The sequence below is a fragment of the Mixophyes fleayi genome, chromosome 5 (genome assembly GCF_038048845.1).
Source record: "Mixophyes fleayi isolate aMixFle1 chromosome 5, aMixFle1.hap1, whole genome shotgun sequence".
Lineage (NCBI taxonomy): Eukaryota > Metazoa > Chordata > Amphibia > Anura > Limnodynastidae > Mixophyes > Mixophyes fleayi.
Window position 1 is genome coordinate 266,200,927 of NC_134406.1, and position 27,844 is coordinate 266,228,770.

Below are 27,844 nucleotides of genomic sequence, written 5' to 3' on the forward strand. Positions count from 1 at the left end.
CAACAATGTGGCTCTCATTTACAAAACTGTATCCAAAATTAGAAAGGGGCGAGTAAACCAACATGCATAAAATAAATTGTATGTTCATTTGTCTACCCACAAATGTAGCCTAAGACAATGCGATTGTGACATTTTAATAGGATCTCATCCGAAATAAACAGCAATCACAAAACAACTCAAGAAGCTAAGAATATGTGTAGTTGTATAGACTGTTCTAGTTGGTTGTAAAAAGTGTATGTAAGTATGTGTAGCTGTCTCTAATTAATTTGTGAAGTTTATCAAATAAAGTCTGTGAGTGTTCACGACCTTACAATACAACCATTCCACTCTACAAGGAAACACTCCAATCTTAACGTCAACTGCCTGCTTTGGCCTCTAACCAGCAAGAAGATAAACAGTGAGAACCATGAAACCTCCTTAGAACAAAAAACAAAACAAAAACAAAAAAAAAAACTTAGTTATGTCGCAAGTGTGTACACAAAAACATAAAAGATACAAATATTGTTGAATCCTTTATTCATTAAAATTTTAAATTTTATAGTCAGGCACTTACATGTATTGCTCTCAAACAACAAGGGGGGGGCAAAGATTTTCAGATGGTTTAATACATTATAAATTGGATGATTATGTGAAGATTCCATCCCACTAATCTCACAAGGAAGTGGGCAGGATCTGGGAGAAAGGCCTGCTCTTCCGGAGGTCTGGGAGAACTGCACTAAATTCGAAAGCCTAGTCATTCCGGTAGGGTAGGCAAGTATGGGTAATGTGCATGCACATTATAACTCAGAATAGTAATCTGGGAGAGCACAGTGGATCCAGGCAGAAACGGGCAATTCCACTATTTGGCAGAGTTTGCAACTGTCAACTAGGAGGTTGTATTGTCTCCAATGTTCCAAACATCAATCAGCCCTGAATCAGCCAAATAATGGTATTGCTAGAACAAACCATGTATCCTTATCTTTTTATGGGGAGTACTCCTTTGTTATAAAAATGATGTATACATAAAAATCAATAATACCAGAAGACACCCAATAAGAAAAACATTATTTCTTGCTCCACAATGTGATGTAAAGACAATGATTGTAATCAGGGCAGTTTAGGATTTACATGCCAGGACGCAGAAGTATGTGAAGTGGACCTCAAGGTTTTCTTGAACACACTGTTCTCCTATGACGTCAGCCATCCTGTGGAAGAGAAACGACTTATCTTAACAACTCTCCTCCAATTACCAGTCAAACATATTATAGAAAATAAATACCACAGGATTTTCATGTAGAAACAATTCTGAGGTTACAATGTACAGCATTTCCTCCTTATACAACTATCTCCTTTATCACCAGGTACTGTATAATTTCTTATTTATGCTCCTCTTTATAACATCACCCTCTTTATAAGCCAATTTTAGCCAGTTTTCAGGCTGGTGATATAAAGATGGAGCATTGTAATTTGCAAACAATTTATGACCATCAGAAATCTGTCACAATCCAGTAGGAGGTGATCTGCAAATGGGAGAGGCCACCATCTACAAACATGTTTTCCCCACTATCACACTGTGGATGAAATAATAAATTGTGTCTGTGAATGAAACCTTTGTATTAGAAGTCTGTACCTAGATACCATGTAAATTTATGGCATCAAACTTAATCATGGGCATCGGATGTGAATGTCATCAACGGATGTCATGCACTACTTCACCTGTCTCAATCATTTACACTTGTTTATCTATATTACAACTGCATGTGTGGGGTAGTAGTACCTCAGCGGTAGATATATGTGTGCATGGCCCCTTTAAAGAATGTCTGTGCAAGCTCAGAAATCATAATACTCAGGAGTTTCTCTGCTCCTGCTACTCTTTGGTTCCTGCAGCCATCAGTCAAAGAGGGAAGAAAAAAAACCTTGCAAGATTTTGCTGAGAGTAAAGGAAGTGTGGTGCAAGGTGTTGTGTGAAGAAAACCGAAACAGAAAAACAGACACGCAAAAGGCTAGTTCGAGTTTACCAGCAGCTATTCTGACACATTTTCCCTGAAAGACGAGGCAGCAACAGAGACATCAGCAGCCCAGTGTGCTGGAGTGAGTCTACAAATTATACCCTATACGAATGGGACTTTGTACCGTTTGAGATATAACAGTAATGAAAAATAAGAATACAGCTCCAAGTATAAACCTTCAGACTATTTGGAACACTGGTATTATTAAATCAGAGGAACTGAGGGAGTAAGTCACAGTATGAGTCTGTGCAACAGCGTGGCACTACAAGTCACAGCCAGCTTCAGGATATAAAGGCACCTAGTAATTAAAGTTTTGGCAATACATAAGAAGGGTAACAATGACAGATCTAGAATAAAGATATCTTACTGCTAGTAGGGTGAAGGCTGCCCATCAATTAAAGGAATTGTGTATTGTGGGAGAGTATTGTACACTGGTGATGCAGGACTAGTAAATGCACCAAAATAAACATTTAAACTTTACCATTAGGCTCTGGGATTTATCTAGTTTGATCACTAGGCTGTTTATTGAAGTGACTGCTTACCTGTTATTAGAAGTGTCTATTGAATTGTCCATCACTGCTTAGATAATGGTCTATGCTAAATTCATGGTATAACCAATTTGTATCAAATGTATTATTTCCATGTTGCCTTTATCCATCTTAACCTCTTTGATCTAAAAATAAAATGTTAAAGGTTCTTGCTGTCTCTTATTGAATTGGGAGCGAGTAAGTCCTACCAGTATGCTTGCCCCTATGTCACCCATATTCATTCTCATACCAAACAAATCTAAATTGGGAGGAAGGAGGAAGAACAGCATTGAAGAGAAAGTAGTAAGTCCTTGCATTGTAGTTGGACTGCTTTCACCTACGTGACCCTGTGATGAGAGAAACTGAGCTACAGCCGACTGGTTGACCTAAGGGCTTTGCCAGGTAGGTATAATGTAGGACAAATGACTACAACAAATACATGGAAACAGGGGTTAGCTTTGCAATTAGACAGGGGAGCTTGGTAAATTGGCCAGCTTGGACGCAGAATTATTAGTGATCTTCTGTAAAAAGGTGGGTTGGACTTTCAGAATAGTAAAATCGCAGAGGTCCTAGGACGAGGACCCCACCAACACTGGTAACAATTGCTACAGTAAAAAGAAAAAGCTGGAGAAGCTTGAAAGTACATGAGCTGCATTATCTGTGGAGAATTGCAACTGGCTGGACAATGTTAAGTGCAGTCTGACTAATTTTCAAGCTACTTATACCTGCAAAAATTACAAGTGGATACCCAAACCGTGAGGTTGCCAAGTAATTTGAATTGTTACAGGGAAGAGTTTGTTAGAGGTTATTGAATAAGTTGTTTATTTGGCTGATTTGTCTAACACTTATAGTTACTTCTGTAATGAAGGCTTCAAGTCTATGGTGTCATTTTATGATGACCACTGCTGTCTCTAGCACAGGCAGTTGTGTGCGGTTTAGTAATGTGTTTTAAAATGAAAAATAAAAGGAATATTAAAGAAAACTGAACATCTAAATTCCTCCTATGATGCATTGCAGACCGCTGAATCCACATCTCTCATCCTTAAGACACTGAACAGTGCAAATCTGCACCAAAACCATAGAAAACCAGTAAGATAGTTGTTTAATTGTTAAACTTGCACTATACTGATAAATTGCTGTTTGGCTGCAGCAAGTTGCACATTTGCACCTTTCTGAATATTAATTAAATTAGACTTTCAGGTTTAATAAATCAGCAAAGCAAAAAACAAAAAGTACGATAGTTGTGACATCATTTACTTTGCCCCTGTGTATGAATCATACTTGCCTACTCTCCTGGAACATTCGGGAGACTCCCAAATTTCGGGTAGTTCTTCCGATGTCCCAGAAGAGCAGGCCAACCTTCCAAGTCCTACCCACTTTCTAGTGAAGTGAGCATGGTCCTCAGTAACAGTCACATTATACCCCCACTGCAGTTGTCACTTGACCTCCCCTCTAGTTAGAGAAGGTTGGCAAGTATGATATAAAACACCCACACACTGCATTTCTGTAGAAGAGCAAGTTTATCACTCACACTCGGCTGATTTAACTGGGGTCATTTAAAAAGAGCACAGTGCCTACAAATACGCACAGTTGCACATTTTTTGTTATGAGTGCTAAGGCTACACCAGTATCACCTGTGACACTTCTAGATTGTATCTTCTGTACTAAAATACACACCACAATTTTAGAGGTACAGAAAATGGCAAAACAAATATTTTGGGCCATTTATGCTGCCAACAGACACCTAAATACTAACCAACCTACTACTTACACACTCTGGAAAAACGCTGTACACATTAGCATGTCTACATTATAACATAATCACTCACATTTATATACATTCTCACATTATGCAAGAAAAAAAAAACCTAAAAAAACAAAACAAAAAAACACAGCGCTAAATATGGCTCAAAATATAAAGATATTACATGGCAGCAGGGTTTATTTTGTAAGCCACGCCTCTGTAGAGACTGAAGCCTTAATCCAGCGCCTTAGACTGCATGTCCATGCTACCACACAAAGAATGAAAAGTAGTAAGTTATATGAATACTGTGAGCTTACAATAAACACAGTATAATTTACTATAATATTAAAATCTATAAAAAAAAAAAATATCAGTATCAGTGGTCAGAGTTGAATGGCGGTATGGCTAATTTAAGAAAATGGAATTTGATCTCAAAACTATTGGGCTGCATGGTGGCTTGGTTTTTAATCACTTCTGCCTCACAGCACTGAGTTCAATTCCCTCCATGGCCTCATCTGTGAGGAGTTTGTATGCTCCAACAACATACTGATAGGTTAATTGGCTGCTAACAAATTGACCCTAGTCTGTGTGTGTGGGTGTTAGGGAATTTAGACTGTAAGCTCCAATGGGGTCGGGACTGATGTGAGTGAGTTCTCTGTACAGCGCTGTGGAATTAGTGGCGCTATATAATTAAATGGTGATGATGATGATGAAAGCAGTAGAAGTGGTGGTGTGGCGTACCTCTGTATATCAGTCCACTTTGGTCTCTGCACCACATCATGATCATTTAAATATATTGTCCGTCAAATGGCCATCTTGTTTTTGTAGATCTGGCTCCCAAAGTCCTGATTTTCACAGGGCTGTCAAGATATAGACCTGTAAAGGTGCAGCCAATCAATTAGTGGCCATGACCTTCAGTATATATGTGGTCTAGGGAGGAGATTAATGAATTGGGGTTGCTGCTTTATTTACAAATGTTAGGTATATCAATGCCCCTATGCTGCAGCAGTGTGGAATGATCCCATCTACCCAGGTCTGATCATCTGCACTGCTAAAATCTGTTCATCACAAAAAAGAAATACGCACATGGTCCACAAATACATGGTCCACAAATACATGGTCCACAAATACATGGTCCACAAATACATGGTCCACAAATACATGGTCCACAAATACATGGTCCACCACTGGTTCTTAAGATATCCTAAACTTTTCTTTCAAATTACTGAAAATAGGTGAGCTAAATGATTATGGACATAAGTACATAAACAGTTATTTTACTTTTCATTTCAGTAATACATACAGTAGCTTTTCCAACTGTTGGTTTTACTTACGTTCACTCATCTACCTGATTTACTTACTTTTTCTCCAAAGTTTGCAAGAAAGCAATGGCTCCATCCCTATCCTTTGTTAGAAATGTGTGGTACATAGGTAAGGCCTTAATAAAGCCCAAGAGTTCTGCCAACCTCATGTGAAACATTTCAGCGATGCCACTGATCCTGAAAGATAGAAAATACAGAAACCACCAACATAAGAGATCGGGAGATCACAGAATGTACAAGAAACTATATTATTTTATTGTATTAATGAAAAAGTAATAACAGTTGCATGAATACCAATAGCTTATCCATATGGTATACCTGACAAATTTTAGTCCAGCCAGTTGACATATTTTTAAATACATAAATCCAGGATTAAGGTAAAGAATTGCAGGGGCAACAGGCTTTAACTTCAGTCATGTTCTAATTATTTTTTCCTCACACAGACAGAAAGAACATACAGTGAATAAGATAACTGCAGATGTAAAATAGTCAACAATTCAATACATTATTATATTATGATACAGTACAGTACAGCACAGCCAATACCAAAAGATACATACATACCACTGCTATCGCATGCGCTCGCTGCGCTAACCACGGGACCCGATGGGCAGTATATCTGCTTAGAATACTGTGTCAGAGTTGACTGAGAGCCATGGGGAGTGCAGCGATGATTATATACAGTACAGTGTTACACAGTGAACAATAGAGATGACGTAGGTTGTTTCTATAGGTCCAGACGTTGGGTGGGTCCAGGGTAAACAGGTCATAGGCTGATTCAATCTAAGGAATCCAAAGGTGGGGGTCGTCTCTCCAGGGGGTCTGCTCCTTTCATAGCCAGCATCATACAAAGGGTTTATTCCCCAATATCAATAACTAAAGTATGCAATGTGCGATCTCTTCGCCGACTGCACCGGACAGCTGCTGATGAATAGGGGATCAATATGATATCAGGCATGACACCTTTCCTATAACCTAAACCTTTTAATAACACAAAAATATACATATAATCATATTATATAAGCTAATAATAAACCACATACTATCTGCTCATAAATTACAGTGTAACGGAACCAATATGAATAATATAGATAACTAAATGTTGTAATGTGAGGGTGTGCGTGCGTATTTTACCGTGCGATCGCACCACGCCACGTGTTACGTGGCGTACGGATCGCAGTCGCACGGCTAAACAATATTAAACCAATATACTTTCGTTCATCCAATTATACAACTTCGACAGTAGGAACCAGATGACTTGTATTAGCTGAATAATTTTTGTTGGAGGGCCGAGTGGTCGGCAGAATACAGCTCCATTTAAGTAAGAATTTAGCTAAGCAGCTAACGTCATGCAGAACTGCCAAGAGATGTTTTCCCACTACTTAAAAAAAAAAAAAAACAACGCAAAGAACACCATTGTCACGGTTCCTGTTGGAACCCCGGGCTCAGTGACTGGTTGATAGGAGCACTTGTAGTGCATCCATGATTGCAAACAACTGCTAGACAACAGTTGCATCCTGCAGCCTGTGACTGGTCTTTCAGAGAGGAAAGAAACAAGGAACCATCGCTGGTGGTGTGGATCAGGTTATTACAGCAAAAGCAGTAGAGAGGCAATCGAACAAAGGAGTGTAGAGGACAGGAGGGATTGAAGTGGTCAGCAGCAAATTGAGAGCTAAAAAGCCGACAGACAGGGAAGTGATTGAGGCAGCGACAAGGTAACAAGAGAACTGAGTGATATTGGGTTTTTCACATGACTGATGCTGAGAGTCATAGATAACAGTAGTGTTTACCAGGGCCGTAATTGGCGTGGTGTGGGCGGTGCCGTCGCCCAGGGCGCAAAGCCAAGTGGGCGCAGCAGCCGCCTGCTACCTGCCTCCATACCGAGAGAGAGATTAACTTACCAGAGTTTGATGATTGTCCTTAACTTCCGCCATGGAACGCATGTGTGTTCCACTGTCAGGAAGTTCGGCATTTGGAATGCAAACTTGCGTTCCAAATGCTGAACTTCCTGTCAGTGGAACGCACATGCGTTCCATGGCGGAAGTTAAGGACAATCAAACTCTGGTAAGTTAATCTCTCCCTCTCTTTCTCGCCTCCCCCTCCTTGGTTGGGGGGTGCCGGTGCTCTGTCAACCCCAGGGCACCAAAATGTATAGTTACGCCACTGGTGTTTACTCCTGCACCCTTAACAATGAGTCCTTACAGAAAAAGTGTGCAGAGGCACTATTTTAATAGTAAACTCTGTTGACAGAATTATATGTGTGGAGACATCATGGTAAAGTAGACACTGCTGAGAAAAACAGAGCAGAGACATAGAGTACAGGATATAAAGTTGGTGCAGCATTGCGACAGTGTACAAATTACCCTGCCATTTAAAGATTTAGACTGCACCGCTTCCATAGACACGTTTCACATCATCAGCTATTTATATAGTGCTACTAATTCCGCCGCGCTGTACAGAGCATTCATTCACATCAGTCCCTGCCCCATTGGAGTTTACAGTGTAAGTTTCCTAACATACACACAGTGACCCCACACACACAGTGACCCCACACACACAGTGACTCGGGTAAATTTGATAGCAGCCAATTAACTTACTAATATATTTTTGGAATGTGGGAGGAAACCACAGCACCTGGAGGAAACCCACGCAACCACGGGGAGAACATACAAACTCCACACAGATAAGGCCAAAGTCAGGAATCGAACTCATGAGCCCAGTGCTGTGAGGCCGAAGTGCTACCCATTAAGCCATCATGCTGCACCATCGTTGCTGGCAAGCCACTGCAAACCTATTTATATATTGGAACCTCAACACATCACATCAAGTAACCCAGGTTACCAACTCTACTGCACCTAAGACTGTTCAGACACTTATTTGTTGCAGTTATACATTGTCTAGAAAGGTTTATAGAGTTGTACGAGTGGGCACAGGGTGTATCCATGGTTTATTTTGTTTATGCATGTTAATTGACTGTATTCTGTGTATCATAATTAAAGCTTAACTAGTATTCCCATAAATTCTCTAGCCGTGATTCCTCCCAAATCCCTTACCCCCTCCCCTCCTTTGCCAGAAATCCCTACCTTATATTACATTGTATTAGTAGTTAGTAAATAACCCCCCCCCCCCCCCCCTCTCTTTCAAACTTGGGTAATTATGTAGTGAATATAGCGCATCTTGGAGATGCCATCCACTGTCTACAAGCTGAATCACAGTTTCAAGTTTATCACTCCCCAAATGTCTAAACATGTGTTACATGGCTACCTTATGCAAGGAGGAGATCCACCATTTTTAATGTGAGCAGAGGTGTGGAGTCTATCGAGCCTCCAGGTTTTAACCAGAAAGCCCTCTAAAAGGTGGTTTGGGCATCTCTGCTAGGAAACCACAGATTGCCTGCACAACCCTCTGGCATGAAGAGATGGTAGGAGGTGGGCACAAGATTCAAAAGGGAGAAAAGTCAAAAAAGCCAAGGGTCTGGTATATGTTCGTCCCAATGAAGTGCCACGTCAGAACTGAAGACAGTCACAATTCACACTGGGGGGGGGTTGGACGGGGACATCAGAGTCTCAAGTATCCAGAAAATCAGAAAAACCACTGTATGCAGGAACTGAATGCTAGAGACAGGAGACCTGATACTCTGGCACAAAATAGTGCTCAGATTCAGACAAAAGGGAAATAAAGAGAACAAACATCAAAATTAACCATGGCTAGATTGTTAGTATAAATGTAAAGCATAATCTGTGTCAAATGACTACGTTTTTAACTTGGGGTAGAATTTTAAAAATCTTTAATATCCCCTGGTGCATAGTCAAATCCATCATAAGGAAATGGATACAATATGGCACAACTGTTTATTTGTTTGGAACAGGCCATTCTCCAGAACAGAGTGGCCATATGAGAAGGGCACTCGTTAGGGAGAAGGTGTAGGGCAACTTTGAGAGTTACAGTAGTTTATTGCAGAGGGGGGGTGAAGTTATCTGTGGCTGGTTCTCCCCAATCCCCTCTCTACATATGCTGTGAAAATGTTTTTTCATGTTCATTTGACATGTTTTACTATCCTGGTGGTCTCGGTGATTGGGATATAGAGGTGACATTGCATTGCTGCTCCACCAGACAAAACCAAGGGCCCAGTGGTGTTTTACAGATATGCTTAGGGTTCCTGAGTTAAGGTCCAGAGGAAAGGAGCACCCAAGAACATTCCTGTAGTGCTGGATGAGTTCGGCCTCCAGTAGTGCTGCTCCCAGGATGTTCCTCCAGATCTGTCGTCATATCTCCTGGAGCCGAGATCAACACCAGGCACAAAGAAGTTAAAAGTTAGTCTGGACAGGAGGTCTAAAGATATAATATCTCAGACTGTGCAGCACCAGGATCGAGACTGGTCTGAGCCACTGTAGCTGTGACTGCTCGTGGACAGTAGGCAACACACAACCCTTATGTGAACGAGCAATAAAGTAAATTTACCCGATTTACCCTTTTGCTTTAAGTGGAACGGACTGGTGTAAAATCTATATAAAGAAGGCTAGATCACCTTGTACCTTCAAATGGTGTGTATGTAAAGGAATATTTTCAAGAGCTATTATGAGCAACAAATACTACTACGAAAAGACCCACTTGTTCCTGTGAGATGCCTGTCCCTGCTGTGCTCCTGTAACCAATAGATTCAAGATCTCACTTTAATCTGTCTCCTGGCTTTCCTGCATTGAGGCCAGCAGCTTGAAGCAATGATCTGCACGCTTCCCCGCTGTCTTGATCCAAAGTAAATAATCAGAAGGATTTAGCCACAGCAACCAGTAAAGAGGTGCTTCAGTCACTACACAATAGTCAGAAGCATTAGCTGTTCAAGGAGCATGGTGGTAGCAGACATTACCCTCCTGCAACTGACACCAAATTAGTACGCAGTTGACGCTCACAATGAGTGAGCGGCTGGTTTCGCCAAGCGATGCCAGTAGGAGCAGTCAGTGATGACAACTCGCAGAAACCCCATAATATATAATGGAAGATATGGTGACAGAATAAGTCCATGATGTCACTCCTGTAAAGGGACAGCAATCTCTTGGGCACTTCATAAATCTGCATTTATTGGATGGTAGCAAAAAAAAAAAATTGTTGATAAAAACTCACATGAAATTAAGAATGAACTTTTTAGCCTGAGTGCTAAGCAGAATGTTTGGCACAAGCCTAACATTGCCAATTATCCAAAACCAGTACAAATACTGTGAAGTTTAATGATAGGAGCATATTACTTCTCTGCTCCTGGCACTGGAAAATATAAGGGATAAAGTGAATGAGCTAAATATAGACAGATATTAGAGGAAAACCATCTGCAGTGTCACAAGCTGAGATTCAGGTGGAAACCTTCGAGGGATGCTTGACTGGACACTATCCACAAAGAGTCACAGAGTCCAACAGGGAGGGAAGTTTTCACCAATGATCCCTGCAATGCAGTATGGACCTTGCAGCTCCCAAACCACAGGTCATGGCCCTATAGTAGATGTGAAGATAGACCAGGTGGAGAGCGCAGAAGCTAAGGTGAAAGGACAGGAAGCAAATTGCAGCAAGTGTATGCAGAGGAGAGAAGCAATGGCAATCCGTTAAGTGGAATAGGCAACCAGAGGTGCAACAATCTGCAGAGAAGCGAAGTACTGGGGTCCTGTACCGCTAGGTTGCCCAGAGGCAGTGGATCTGTGAGAAGTGCAACCATCAGCAGGAATATACTGGGATCCAGGGAGTGGCAGGCTAATCAGCAGTGCGAGGATCTGCAGAGGTGGTGTAGTGCTGAGGTCCAAGGAGCTGGGAAGCTCTGATGCAGGATCTGTAGGAGGCTTGATGGGTTGCAGAGGGACTCCGAAGTCCTGGTGATATAATTGGCGAGACAGGAATACAGAGGAAAGCTTTAGTCTGCAAAAGAAGTGTAGTGCTGGGGTCCTGATGAGCTGGGAAACCCTGAAGCAGGATCTGTAGAGGATGCAACAGTCTGCAGGAGACCACAGCAACAAACAATGGGAAACCAAAAAGGGGCCAGATCCCAGAGACAAACACGTACATACACCCCCTCGCCAGGCTAATATGCAGTAAGCAAAAATGAATTTGTCTGGCTTGTTTCAATCCCTCCCCCATACAGAGTTAGAAAAATTATAAACTCAGAAGCAAGGATGGTGGAGCGGACAGGTGGGGGCTGTCGCAGTCCTCGTCTTTTCCAATTGCTTATTCAAAAGGTGACTCCATGTCTTCAGCCTGTACCATAGGAAAACTAAGATTAAAACCTTTCGAAGTCTTTCATATTTTCTTTTTACTTTGAGGAGCAAATACGCTTATATTTTAAAATATATTTCAGTTTATGCTTCACTGTTACAATCTCACCCCTCCAAAAATATTGCACCCTAGGCTTCAGCCTGGTCAGTTTATTGGAAAAATCAGGCCCTGAATGTGCACTTTTACTTTGCAGAGACATTTAATGAGAGTGGACATTAGGAGTGCACCTTGATGTACACTGAGCAGACCATCAAGGCACACCAGCGCAAAAACCAGAGTGTTTGTGATTAGCATACAGTGCACTTTGTATACAAAACTCGGTGTTTCCTTCTTTGTAAGAAAGTGGTTTCCTATTTATAGCAGTTTTTTATTGGTGGACAGTCATCCTTACACACTGCTTGGAATGTGTATTAGCCCGGCATCTTAGAGCTCTATCTTCATGACACCTGGGATGCCCAATCCAAATCAGTTGCAAGACCATCACTCACTAGAATCAGTTGGTTTCAGCCAATGAAACCACATTTCTTACAAAAAAGCAGTGTGATTCCACAATGCAATATATGTGTCAGTGATGCAGTTGCTGTATGAAAGTACAGCTGCAGTGGACAATTCTATTGAGACCATAAGAAAATGTAATGTTCATTTTATTGCTACCAATAAATATTGTCCAATGAGATTATTGTGCCTCTAACTTACAAAGAGATTTAGTAACAAAAGATAGCAATAAACAGGAAAGTATAAAAACCAAATACATTATACATACACTTCACCTGGGCCCAGGTAAAGATACAGTCATGCTGGAGGGTGAGTTAGAGGGAGAGGGATAACTGGCCCAGGAAGTTTATATGCAGTTTTAGTTAACAAAAAAAAAAAAGTCATGATGTCACAATGCACACAAAGATAAACTAAGGTCTTTCTTCATTGGTCCAGGAGTCAGGTCAGTCCAGTATAATGCAAATCATAGATCAGTTCAAAGGACTCCTACCATAAAAAGAGGGCCAGCTCACTCCAGCATCTGAGCACATGTTGTACCTAAGGGACCTGACCTAATTCAGTTTAAACCAACCTATTTGCATTCCAAACACAATATCATTTTAAGCAATAATCCATTATCTTCTGTAACTAGCGATCACAGGAAGCAATCGCTTCGCCAATAGTAGCATATTCCTGATGGTAATGCGCAGATCAAAATTACACTAAACATGATACATTTCCTATATCCTGAGCCTTAGATACATTTAGTAGAACATCATTTATGTATAAATAATCTCTAATACATTTAATAAATAAATGGATTGGAACCTTAATAAATGTGTACTATTTACAAGTGTAAGTGCGAATGTGTGTTATTAATCTGTGATATTGCATCATTACACATGATGAACTAACAATATCAATTTAGTTTACTTCATTCAATTATTTGACTTCCACAAAAAACACCACAGTATAATTTTCTAACTTGATGCCCATTAGAAAAAATTATTGCCTTATAAGTATATTGCCAACTATATGATTTCTGTTGTGTATATTTATCTACTATATAAATGCTTAGTGGCGTGTGTGGAAAAAAAAACAAGCTGCAGCGCCACCTGCTGGGCACAGTTATACACTGTCCTATATATTTCTTGAAGGAGAAGTGACAGTTGGGAGTGGTTGGTGGTTGCCGGGGGTGACAGTGGGAAGTTTTTAACACCTTAAGTAGCTTGATGAAGGATGTGGCGATGAAGATGAAGGATGAGGTGATGGAGAAAAATGAGGAGGTTGTGACATGTGGACAAAACCACGTTAAAAAAAGGGCACTTGTGACGGGAAGTAACGCTCTTCCCCTGAGGAGGCCTGGGCTAGGCCCAAATGCATGACAAGAACCTTTTTAACACCTTAAGTAGCTTGATTTGACTAGAATGCATGAGTATCATGCACGGGTTAACTTGTTGCAAATATTGATGTTATTTATACTATACTCTTACCTTTTCTTATCAGCAAATGGCAAGGCATCAAATATTTCTTGAAATTCAGACTTCATGATGTTACAGACCTCATGTTCCGATGTGTACATGCTATCCATAGCCTGTTAAAAAAAGCAACCAATATATTGGTTGTGTACAGTGTCTTTGTCCAATATAAAGTTATATATCTTTGTATGCCATCAATGTATAAATCATAGGACTCTATATTTAGAGATTTTAAAAGGCAAACTAATCAAAAAACAACAACAACACACACCATACTATAAGGTTGTGCTTGAATCAACAGATTGTGCAGCATCTATTATATTATTCATGTGTCTTCTGTAAAATACATTAAAATATAAATATAATGACTATGGACCATTTCAAGCCACAGAACACAACTAATTACATATTCACATACAATCATGACTGCACTTATCATACCGTCAACTTTCATAAAGCACTTATAATATTAAAGGGGTACATTTAGAACTGGATGTTGATCAATTTGCCGAAAGATACACACACTTATATTGCACGTGCTCACAAAAAAAAGTGTTAACATTCACCCATAAGTAGATTTTTGTGACCCTTTGCGTCTAAATGTGGATAGCTGGAAAGGAGAAATGGGGAAGGGCAAGTTTAGACCGAGTACACTGAGGACATATTCATATAACTGAAATAATTAGACATGAACACAACTATTCTCTTGATTACATTATTAGATTGTGACCATAGCATTTACTAGTAACACTACCAAGTCACATTTCTATGCTATCCTTAGGCATAAGCACATATACTTGTATGCCTGATCTACGTCTAGAGTGAATACTACGGTTTTTGAGATGGACACATCTTGAGATTCTGCCAACTCACCCCATATAGGCAAGAATGCTTTATGGACCCTCCCTCCCCCCCTCTACTTTATTTTTGTTCACAAATGCATCCAATTGTAAAAGACCTCCTTAATGTTTTACACTTCTTACCTACCATAACCCCAATTAGCTGTGTCCAGTTGGATCCTAACATATGAAGTTGCTCTTTGTACATTTTTGTTTGCCATATGTGCTCTCAGACCCTGCATACAGTTTGTGGCGTCACATAATCTTATTGATACAGACAGAATATACTCACCTCAGTATAAATATTTGTTAGTGTCTCTGAAAAATTCTTATATTGTATGCTAAACTTTGGAATATAAGAATGCAATGCCACACAGCCTCTATTCTTAAGAACTCGAGCTACTTCTTGCACAAATTTGTCTACGGGGAACCATTGCGCAGCAATATCTGAACTAATTAGATCCACAGAGGCATCTTCCAAAGGCATCTTCTCAACTAAGGCAACCCTGTAACGAGAAGGAGAAGGTGGTCAATCTGTGTACACACATTACTACAGACATAGGCTCTGTGTGTGCTTGAACATCCCCAAATATTTGTGCTGTCAAAGTCACTATGTCATGAACATAGGTAACACAGTTATGTAAATATGTTATATCAAATGAATCCATTCATAAGTTCAGCTACGGAAGTTTAAAATGTTACGACAGAAAGTCTGATGTAAATGTATTTGATGGCTTTGCACATTCCAGTATGAGAAGATAGTAGAGTCACCTGTGGCAGCTTCAAAAACTCTTGCTGTGAGACTATTCCTGACAAGTTAGTTTTTAGACACCTGAATACACTTTGTGGGGCCGGTCACAGCTGGACATCCTTGCAGCCCAATCCAGCATTTTGAAGACCTATACAGGTAAATAGAAATATGAGCTTCAAAAGGAAAATGTCTTCATAGTTCATATTTTGGGGAATCCAGGTGCCACGCCATACTGAGAAGCAAAAACAACACCAGGGCTGTGAAGGACAGGTAATCTCCAGGAACAGCTAAAATCACATATCTTTGAAAAAGTTATGTCACATGGTCATAATTTCATCATGTTTAATATCAAAAGATGGGCAGAGTCATAGGGGATTTTATTAATAAAATTGGATTTCTGTGACGCTCCACAGAAAAGTTAAGTCACGCAATAGAATTTTTTAGTAAATCAGGCAACATGCAAATGGTGATTGAAAAAAAGTGTCACCGGCCACAACTCCCTTGGGTAGAAATAGGTGTGGAAATGTGTTTAAAAGGCTGAGACCAGGTATAGCAGATGGTCAGACTTTTTTTGGGAAATCAATGCACATGTATAAGCAGTCCATCTTCCTAGCCAATTTCCCATGGCAGATTATGCAACGCAAGAAAGGGCAATTCTGAATGTATCCCCTTTTATTTTAAACTGTTTGCTTGTTATGTAAACATAATAATTGTTTGCTAATTTTTTTATATCTGTATGCCCTGTACTTTTGTATATCAAATCTATTTAATATGTTGCATCCTTGATACTCTAACAAAGCCATTAGCCTGTTAAGAAGAATATAGCTCAGCCAAGTTAACCCTTTGAATGCCAGTGTGTGATTTGTTGATACATTTGATTAACAAGCTGTGTGCACTTGCATTTACATTTGTGTAAAAGTCTGGAGGTGTGAAGAGTTAACCCTTTGCTTACTGGTGTGGGTCTTGCTAGCCTGTGAGAAGCTAGAAGCCTTGTGCGACAGTGTGGGACAGTATATTGGGTCCTATTGCCCATATTTAATAGGTGGTGGCAAACCTGAAGTTTGTGGGGGTGTGAGCTCTGTTTGCGGGGCGATTCAGTAGGTCTAGAACCTGTGTGATAAGTAGAAAGAGACTGCAGGCTGGAATAGTGTGACCTCATACAGTAAATCACTCCAAAGTCACGGCAGTTGTGAGCGTATTCGTGACACACTAACTATGTCATGACATTTTTCAGCTATATGGGGAGGGGTAATGCGAGCACCCTCAATAATTTTTAAGAGTTGGCTCCTATGACTATATATTTTTAGGTGTGGGTTCCATGACACAGAGGTGCTGTAGAATGATATTTATGAAGTTATGGAAACACTTGCATAGATGTTCATAGTATTGCAATCAAATATTATTCAAATTTAAGACATGCAAGATTACTCACTGGTAAGTAACATTCTCCTGTGGTGTAGATCTTTTTGCTTCGATTATCTGACTCTCACTAATGTCTATTCCAATCACTTTGCTGAAAAATTCGGCCAGTGGTCGAGTCGATCTTCCTGTTCCACAGCCAGCGTCTACTACCAGTTCAAAGGGTTTCCCCTTCTAAAGAGAAAATAAAAAAATAGCCATTTATTGTAAGTCAATAAACATTAACACACTAATAGAACAGATCTTCATATGTTCTTTCTTGTTGTGATCCAGCAGGAAATACAAAGACCCCTAGGGGTAAATGTATGAAGCTCGGGGTTTTTCAACACCCGTGAGTTTGGCGTCTTCAGCGCTTAAATTTAAAGCGGCGCTGCGTTGTAAAGGGAAACTTCCCTTTACAAGGCAGTGCCGCTTTAAATGTAAGCGCTGAAGACGCCGAACTGTCTTAAAGCTAGACCTCAGAATTTAATACAGATTTGGATTTAAAATTATAACACATTATATCTTACATTTTCCCTTTTTGTGTATTATTAAACAAGAGTATTCTTAGATTGACTGTTTTCTATATGAGAAGCTTACTAAACAAAACTAGACATTTCACCCCAATAACTATTATAGCTTTATTGAGCCATATATTAACCAGATTTCTCAGCCTTCCTTCACCAATCAGTATGTTTTATTAATTTTCCTCAGGGACAGATCACATACAAGTAATATATCAAGGAGAGCAACAGTCGGTGAGAGAGTTCACCGTCCTATAGTGTTGAACATGCCCTAGGCCAGCCGAACTAAGCAAGTTAACTACTGCAAGAACTGGGCTAGGAGTAGAGATGTCCTAAACTTTCTGCAAAAAAATATTTCAGGGTTCAGAATAACCTGATAATAAAAAACAAACCACATTTTCTTTGTTCAACTAATTAGTAGTCCTCTATCATTTGGAAATTGCTGTCCATTAAAGCATGAATGAAAACTGTGGAAGCACATTGAATTGGTCGTAAAGAAATTCAGTTTAATTAAACAGTAATAAATTGTAAACCATGCTGTTATCAGAAAAGAAAGATGACTTTGATTGTAGGGGATGGACCTGCGTGCAAAAAAATAAAATAAAAAATACTTCCCCTGCCCCCATAAGGGACAAGCAGAGAGTGATGATGAAACATATGTGAAATACGCTCTTCTCTACATACATACCAATCACAATATACATGCTTGCCCCAAGACCCCACTACCCTCCACAGATTCCTACCTGCTGCTGTGCTATTCCATATGCAGAATGTTGTTGTTGCCATCAGCACTATGTACAATATCATGAAACAGCAGCACAAGCATTCTGACCCCTCCTTTGCTGGACAGAGCATAGAAAAAGCTGCTGGTATGGGCAGATTAGGATAACATGGGACATACCTCCTTACTTTCCCTGCAGTCAGGACAAAGTCCTAGTTGTGCGGAACAGTTCCTCAAAATTGTAACTGTGCCACCAGAATCAGGACAGTTGGCAGATTATGCTACTCTGATATATTCTCAAAGCTTTGACTACCTGTCTTTGTTTTCTTAAGCTCCGTTACAGTTTAGGTGCATCCTGGAATGTCGGGGTCTTGTTTAGAAAATAAGTACTTTTTACCTCCTGGAAAGCCAAGTGACAAGTGAACATTAGAGTCTTCCCACAAACTAGTTACTATATTCAACAGCAGCCACATTTAATACCCCCCCACCCACATTTCATTATTAACCACTACAATATATTAAATAGTCCATTTCTACTCCACATTACATTAAGATCCTCACACCATTACACTAGTAGAAACATTCAACCCCAACATTTTATTAGCCCAACATAACCAGAATAGTCCCACAAGCACTATATTTATAGCCCCAAATAGAATAGCCTCCAACAATCCTGATGTTGCATTAATAGCAGCACTACAGAACCCTTATACCCTTCCCCCTACTATACATTAATGCCCCTCACACAGTCTCATCAGAAGGGTTACTTCTTTTCTCGATTTCCACATCAGCCAGTAGGTTTATTACAAACAAAAAAAATATATCCGAACACTTTAATGATATTTTGGCTTTTTAAATTGATCACATTGGCAATCGTAATGACAATAAAAGGAACATTGACAGTTACGCAACGTAAATGTACTACAATCCAATACCTTAATCCCCTATTGCATTTGCTTATCATTTTTTTATACAAAGAGCATATTTGATACTTCTTTACATACCTTCTCTTCCAAGTAGCTTAAGACGGCTTTCAGAACATTTTTGGAAGCAGGGCACATATGTTCATGATATATTTTAGCGTATTCTTCACTGTTGAACAGTTCAACTTCCATTTGGACAGTTCTGAACAATAATAGATGTCAAGAAATTGAATTACACAGATTTAAGTTTACATTTTTGCAAGGAATATTTTCAGAAACATTTCCAAATAGTCTCAATGCTAAAACTAATAATTTGTTCCACCCATTCGGGAAACACCTGCATAGATGCAGGTCTTTATTACTAGATCTGAACCATACAGGTAAAATCAGTGATGAAAGCGGTGTGTCCTTGATCTCCCAAACTCCACCAAGCAATGTTGTAAACTGTATGCCTGAGCTTTGACAATCAAAACGCGTTCATTGCAGAAATTCAATTTCATAGTTGTCCCTGATGAAATTGCATGTCTACAATGAATAAGAGGAAGAAGAGTTTAATATTTTGTTTGATTGCCTGAGTATTGACATATAGTTTCTACTATCTGATTCCTATCTATACAAGATACAGGAATCATCTCGAGCCTGCAAACTTCGATAAATGGTCAAGAGTTGACAACATCGCTTGGCGGAGTTTTAGAGATAGAGGACATAAGGCTTCCATCGCCGATTTTCCTGTAAGGTATGGCTCCGGTAACACATACCTGCACCTACAGGTGGAACGTAGAATTGTTTGCCACCTAGGGAAAATTCCCCCCAACCCCCATCATACATGCTGGAATTGTTAATAAAAAAAAACAAAAAATAAAACATGTTATGTACACACACCAAGGGACTCTGATTATTGATGGAGTTACAGCTTAATTCAACATATGCAAATCATGTGAACAAAGCTTTTTAATGGGATCTTGCCATCTGTGAGTATTATCCACAGAAATGTATCTTGCACACTGACTGTGTCCAAAGGAGTCTGAATTTATTATCAGATTTTGCATTATAATTACTGTATCAGCAATATATGAAAGATCTCAATGACAAGCACAGAATCATTTATGCTTAGTAGACATTTCCTTTTGCCTACATTCATTTGGTGGCTGCAGTTATCATGTTTTGTGAGATGTAATTATACACAGACTGATCTCATTTAAATGGAGTTTTAAAACCTTAACAGCACAAGGATTTATGTGTATTGAAAGAATGTTCACGTTTCACAAGTTGCATGCGTGAAGTTATTTTATTGTAGCAATATTCTCCACATTGAGCTCAGCTGTGGCAGTTGTTTTAATAGTGATGTATTTATATTTTATTAAATTGTGTTTAGTTTAGCCACAATTTTTATTGTGTTTTATAAGACAGCTATTGAGCACTGTTGTGTTTACATTATTTTGTTTAACTATTCAGTCTAAACTCTGACACCTGATTGATCAGTAGCATACAATTCTAGCAGACTGATCTCTACATAAACAAACAGCAATAAAATTACAACTTGGTTACCATCTATTCCTTATTTCACTTTGTCTAACCCTTTCTTATATGGTTAGGTTATTATTGTCAACCTAAAGATACTGTCTACATCCAAATTATTGACCCAATATAGTCAATGCCATTATTGTTGACTTTCCAAACCTGTCTATATTATGGTGTTGACCATATAAATGACGATCATGTAACTGTCAAAAATATGTACCACGCCCTTACCAAATGGTTCTGAAATATTGTATAGAACCTATAATTGTCAGAATCTGAAGTGTCAGACTCACATATAGCACTCAGGGACACCTTTATACTCTGCTCACAATTCTGTGAACGCCCAATTTGTGCTTCAGTGCATGAAAAGAGTATTGAGGCTGTTTGAGTTGACAGACCTACACTCTGAGAAGGCGGTAGATACATGGCTTATTGGGCAGTACTTTTCTAGTATGTATAACAAGACCACTACCAGCCAGAAAACAGGCATGGTCTGAGTAATTTCTTGGCACTGCATGAAATGTATGGTATGTTAGCCATTTTCTTAGGTTTAAAAACAAGCAAAAAAAACAAAAAACATTCAATCCATGATGGACAACCGAAGTAGAGTTACTTGTAGCTGCCACCACACCACGTGAATGTCGAATGAGATAGGAAAAGGAGGTAATGTTACCTTGCAATGTAGACACACTGCTCAGCAATATCATTCAAATTAAAACAATTTGTTTATTAAAAAAATGTTTTGTATTATTTGGGTTGTGCTGTCAACATCAAACACAATCTATGTGTCTCTGGCTTCCCAAACCAGCATAGTGGGGGTCAATCTGTTGGAGTACTCAGTTATGTCATATCAAAGTGTCTCATCCTGCTAAGGCTCTCCCCATGCGTCCTGATTTCTGATAGTGGAGCAAACATAGTGTGTGCATTATAACTAGGTGAATTCCCTACATGTACCAGGCTTTGTACATAAAACTTGTTTGTTCAGAATTTGGCCAAAACCCAAAACAAAAAAAAATGGTTTTAGAAACAAAATATGGGGGTCTGTGCACATCACTAGCAAACACAATAATGTACTATACGTAAAGAGAAGAAGCTTGCATATATATTCTTCATAATATTATTATTTCAAAAAGAAAATATTTAAATAATCAGCTATGTATATAGAAATAATGTCTACTTTGATCATAAAGTAAGACCTGCTAACATTCTGAGACTAGTGTGATTTTAGAAGTAATTAAACTGTAAATGAAATACTTATTTATAAACAAATACAGTGAATGATGAGTTAGTAAAACAATGCGGATAGTACAGACCTGCTACCTGTCTTCCTGCTGCTCCTGTTGTGGCTTCTGTGACAGATGTGTGAATTTATATGTGATCAGTGGGGTCACACAAGTCAATGAGATTGGCACATATTCAGATACATGTCTGTATATGGACTCAGAGACAAGTTGTGATTTGTGATAATAGTGCTTTGACTATGCAAACTCAGCCTTTTTGCATCTTGCCAGAACATGATCTTTATGATTCATGATTCTTTTTTAGCCATTGCTGTATCACACTCCAATATATCACCCCTATATTATCATCCCTTCCAAATCATTAAGCTTTTCCATTTTTCCTCCTAAAAAACTGCTCTCTTTAGCTTTCCTTCTGCTTTAAATAAGTCATGAGTGTGAGGTTAAATTACAACATTTTATAATTACCTTTGTGTGTGTGACCTGTAGTGCACTTCTCCACTGAATGACAACATGGAGAGACAAAAGATCCAACTGATTTGGCCAATAACAGAATGATCTCTATCTGACCATTGCAGGGATCTTAATTTCACAGGGCTGGTAAAGTCAAGTAAAAATAGCAAATACTTAAGGGCAGTAAGCCCCAATCGCGAATCCTCAACCTGCCAGGTCTTGTTTCCTCCATAACAGAGGAATCAGAAGCATGGGATCCCCCTTCTATAGTACAAACTAGCCTCAGACAAGTCAGTGAAGCAATGGTGTCTCGCTATGGTGAGGGGGTCACAAAACACAGCATGCTCCCCCTTCCAGAGGCCACCTGACCAGGGTAATGCACAAGATTGCTTTGCCACTCTATGGTACCAGTATAGTGGATAGGGGCGCACTCAGATGCATCAGGATGGCTGAGGAGCAAAGAACATGCAGTGTTCATTCTCCTTATCCCTGAATCCCTTTGAGTAGAAGTGCCATCAGATGAGTCATTAACATTATGCTAGCATAGCATCTTATTGTTAGTGACAATTTTTTTTTCTAGGGGGGGGGAAGGAGGTTGGAGTCATAGCTGGATACAATAAGAAATGATCACAGTATGTCACATTACAGGTTGTATAAAAGAGGATGCATAATTCTCTAGAATTTAGAGCTATATACCTCCCCCCATGGCATCTTTCGGGCAATAGTTGGAATTTCTCATGCTGTTTAATGGCTTACTCAACCTTTTTTGCCACGCTATTTTGTATACGCTTGCCAAGCTTAATGTTTTAAATCAAATTGCTTCAGAATCTGACAATGAACGCTGAGAACATTTTACGTGACCCTTATTGTGTTATTTCTCTGTACTTTGCTTCTCCATTAAACGCCTCAAATATATTGCCACCTCCCCTGTCCAGACAAAGTACTGTCTCCATATATCATTTAACTCTCAAGATAATACACATGCAGTGTTACATCTATCACTTGTCACACCTAATCATGTCTTATAATAGTCTGAGGACTAAACTCTCAGAATCATCATCATCATTTATATTGCATATGGGCAATAGGACCCAAAGATACTGTCACACAAATGTACCTGGCGGCACACAATATTCTCTTTGTTACATACAAGTTAGCAATGCACACACCAGCAGTCAAAGGGTTGATATGGTTAAGCAGTATTCCTCAGAAAAGGCTAATGGGTTTATTAAAGTATTAAAGGACCAAATGTATCAAGTCTTAGATTTAATATACAAAAGGTATAAAGCATTTGAAAATAGTAAAAAAAGAACATAGTAAATGGGATATAATTACAGAGAATAAACACTTACAGATCATAATAGTTGGTTTGCCTGGGACAAGGCAAAATTAAATGGACAATCCTTAAATTAGAAGAAATCCCAAGAGCTGACAATTTTCCCTCTCAGATACATTCTATTTAAGAAGGGTTCACTGGGAGAGCATACAGAGGACAGTGTGTATGACAATCTGGGGGGAGGAAACATCACATGGGTGTCAGTTATAGGTGGTCTAAAAATAGTTCTAAATCATAAAGTTATATAAGTTTTATCAGACATATCACAGAGACAGAACTCCCACTTCAATAAACTGGGCATAACCTCCGCACATTTACATATCAAATATGATGTAATTACAACATTACCAAATATCATTCCAAAATATGTGACTATTGTAATTTGTACAGTGGCTATCTATACTTAGCACAGCTTGGTCTGTCTGATGAGCTTAACCTAATTACCTCCCCCCTGGGATGACAGGTTAAATTGTTTTAAACATTTCTGTCTCAAGGAAATTCATATACATTCCTAGCTATTAATATATTTTATTTCAACAGCCATCCTGAGATTAGATGTAAATATATACACATACACAATCCAAGATGCATATACACTCTTTAAGCACTAAAACCATATTTATACATACTTAGAGACATATATATACGTTAAACTCTGCAGTAAAAAACTCAATAATAGAACAACTAAAATAAACATGAGACTCTTCACACATTTGTATATAGCAATTTACACTATGAGCCTTACCTGATTTAGGTGCCTTTAAATTACAAGGAGTATTGGTAGGAACCAGACTACTCTGATTAAATACACCTATAAATAGATGGGTGGGGTTCTGGGCCAGAAAGAAGGCAGTCACAACCTTCAAAATATATCCATATGTGTTTTTAATTAGTGCAGTTCTTACCAATACTCCCTGTAGTTTAATTATGTATAAATATGGTCTTAGTGCTTAAAGAATGCACCTGCTTATTGGATTGTGTATTGCACATTCAATCACAGCAGTGTAGCATGTTTAATATATTTGGAAAATAGGGTGTGCAGGCTATCCCCTTTGAATTGGCAATAATCTGTACAGATAAGCAGTTCTTTTTATTATTTCTTTGGTGCGCATATTCAGTAAATAGGTGGTTTGGTATAACACAACTCACTGTTCTTCTGACGGTAACACACTATTTTGGTTTTTCTTTTCTCATTTCTATGGTACACATGACTGAAGAAAATACATACAGTTCACGTTGAACAAACCAGATTCCTTGTGATTGATGAGCCTTTTCTGAACATGCATCTGGTATGCTTTTAATATACACCTATTTCGCTTTGGGACTATCCCCCCGAAAATATTACACTATTAGGAGCCCCTTTGTTCCTCTTTTTAATTATATATATATATATATATATATATATATATATATATATATATATATGTTTATATATATATATATATATATATATATATATATATATATATATATATATATATATACAAGTTAACCCGTGCATGATACTCATGCATTCTAGTCAAATCAAGCTACTTAAGGTGTTAAAAAGGTTCTTGTCATGCATTTGGGCCTAGCCCAGGACTCCTCAGGGGAAGAGCGTTACTTCCCGACGCAAGCGCCCTTTTTTAACGTGGTTTTGTCCACATGTCACCACCTCATCATTTTTCTCCATCACCTCATACTTCATCTTCATCGCCACATCCTTCATCAAGCTACTTAAGGTGTTAAAAACTCCCCACTGTCACCCCCGGCAACCACCAACCACTTCCAACTGTCACTTCTCCTTCAAGAAATATATAGGTCAGTGTATAACTCTGCCCAGCAGGTGGCGCAGCAGCTTGGTGTTTTTTTTTTCCACACACGCCACTAGGCATTTATATGTATACTAGGCATTTATATAGTAGATATATGTATTAACATATTAATATGTTACTGTATATATAATTTTAGAGAGAGACCCCGTTGTGTTTGATTCTGATTTTGGGCAAAAATCCTCATGGGTGTTGGTTTTGATTAAAAATTGTGAAAAATAGGTAAATCGTGTGATTTTTAGCTGTTATTTTTTCTAGATTACTACTTATAGCATTAACATTCATTTATCTTCTGATGATCTAGTATTTTAATTAGCTGCTATCAAATTGATCCTACTCTGTCTGTGTGTGTATGTTAGGGAATTTAGACTGTTAACTCTACTGGGGCAGGGACTGATGTGAGTGTGTATATGTCTATATAAATAATTCAATTATGATGATGATGATCTCATCACAAGTGTCCAAATTTTCATCAATTTTGGAAAAAGGCTGCAGTAAGCTGATTGGCCAAAATTAGTAACATAGCAGCGGCACAATTACATGGCAGTATAATAAAAGATAAAGTCCCTATGAGACATAACCAAGTTTTGTGCAGAAAACATGCTACAATCCCTATGAAACATTGGGTCTGATTTATCAAGGAACGTATCTGCTAATTTTGAGTGTATTGTACACAAAACCACTCTGCACATGCCCAAAACCAGATCAAACGCCAGTAAACACATCCATGTCTGCTCCTTCTTTGTACTTAAAAAATCACCTACTACAGTCTACGATATTGGGGAGGAAATGGGACGGGAATGTTGCGTCAATTTACAGTAAGGGCGAGCCAAATTCAGTCACGAGCAGCTACATCCACTTTGAACATCTCAAAGTTACTTGTTTTTCTGCCGTGTCTCTTGCTTCAGCTACAGAGCTAGGGGTAAATGTATGAAAGAGCGATTTATGGAAATCAATTAAAGGAAATCAGCGACTTTGCCTTGTAAGGTATCGCCACTTTAAATTCTCCCTGCAAAGTAGAATTTGCATAAATCGCTCTTTCATATATTTACCCCCTAGTCAGTTGTAATGATGATCTCATATGCATGCTATAATATGTGCTTGCATTCAGGAGAAACTTTAAACATGTATTTTATGTTTGTGGACACTAAGAACATCCTAATAAATGTATTTCATGGGAATAAAAAAAGGCACCCTTTATTTATTTTTGCAAATGTATAATCCACTTAGGTATTGGACGTATCCTGCAGTGTCTTGTGTAGTAGAGCAGAGTAGATCTACACCCAAATTCATCAGAGCTCATACCTTCAGATTCGTTCCTTGGTGAATTTGGGAGGGCACAGAGCCAAATTAGAAATGCAGGTTGCACTCAGAATGTGTGCCTTGATGAATCAGGCCCATGGTGGCAGAGCACTGGCTGATTTGATAATCATTTTAGATAAGTAGATAGTCGAAGGTGAGCTGCACTCAGAAGAAAAAATTGTAGAAGACTACGCATAATTTATTTTTAACGTTAGCATACCTCATGGAAAGTGAAGAGGCAGTGTTAGGAACAGCAGGTAACTGCTGTTCTCTTTTTGGCTGCTGCAGTGTTGTTTTCAGCCTGAGTGTGATAGCCTGAACTCCTCTATCTGACACCTGCCCTGATTGGCTACTACTGTTTTATATACCTGTCAGCTTCACACTGCTTTTGCCGGTTAAAGCGTTCACACGCTTGCTTCTCCGTGCTCCTGGTTCTGTGATTTGTCTGCCAGTTTCCTGATTGATACCCGTTGTGACCTGACCTCTGCCTGGATACGGACCTTGCTTGTTTGCTCGTGACCTTGACCTCTGCCTGAATACTGACCTTGCTTGTTTGCTCATGGCCCTGACTTCCACTTGGATTCAGACTCTGCCTTTTCATATGAGAGATCTCCTCCCATCCGCAGGATCGGGATGCCAGCTATCCGCTCCATCAGACTCACCTGTTTCTGCAATGTTTCACAGTACAGATTTACTGATCCATCTTGCTCCGGCATTTTCCCTGACACTGTGCTGCTCTCTAGCTCTATCTCACTCAGGCCACAGCTGGTACTACACCATCCTCTACTCCACACTGCCAATCTGTAATACTGGTGGAGGTTGGTACTGCATACTGTTACTACTCAGTGTTCCTTCTTAATCTTGTCCAGGAGTATCTCTGCTCAGCATCAGACTGTCAAGTCCTCTGTGGTGCCTACCTACCGGAGTTGAGTTATCACTACTCGAGAAAAAGTCCTGGGGACAACCGAGTACTTCCGGTGCGGAACAGCAGCGAGTGGGTATTGTAATATCACTGTTGCAAGGAGATCCACAAACCTGGGCATTTGGAGTGGCCCCTGACAGTCTGGAACTGTTTTCTGTAGATTCCTTTTTCCAAGCCTTGGGTTTCCTGTATGACGATCCTGATAAAAATCATTACTGCAAAATCTAAACTTAGTTCAGTGAAACATGGACGTCGTTCTGCTGAAGAATATTGCACTGAATTTCGCAGGTGAGCCTCAGATTGTGAATGGAATAATCCAG

At 39.2% G+C, this 27,844-nt stretch overlaps 1 protein-coding gene across 1 annotated transcript; it reads right to left on the reverse strand.

Annotated features, from left to right (window-relative positions):
• Window positions 1–1,031: 1,031 nt before the first annotated feature.
• LOC142159540 (putative methyltransferase DDB_G0268948) lies at window positions 1,032–27,318 on the reverse strand. Its single transcript, XM_075214433.1, has 7 exons — window positions 27,173–27,318; window positions 19,023–19,143; window positions 16,808–16,968; window positions 14,917–15,130; window positions 13,801–13,901; window positions 5,621–5,758; window positions 1,032–1,184 (listed from the first exon to the last, which is right to left on the reverse strand). The coding sequence occupies exons 1-7, from the start codon at window positions 27,316–27,318 to the stop codon at window positions 1,097–1,099; spliced, it is 969 nt and encodes a 322-aa protein (XP_075070534.1). The 3' UTR covers window positions 1,032–1,096.
• Window positions 27,319–27,844: the final 526 nt, after the last annotated feature.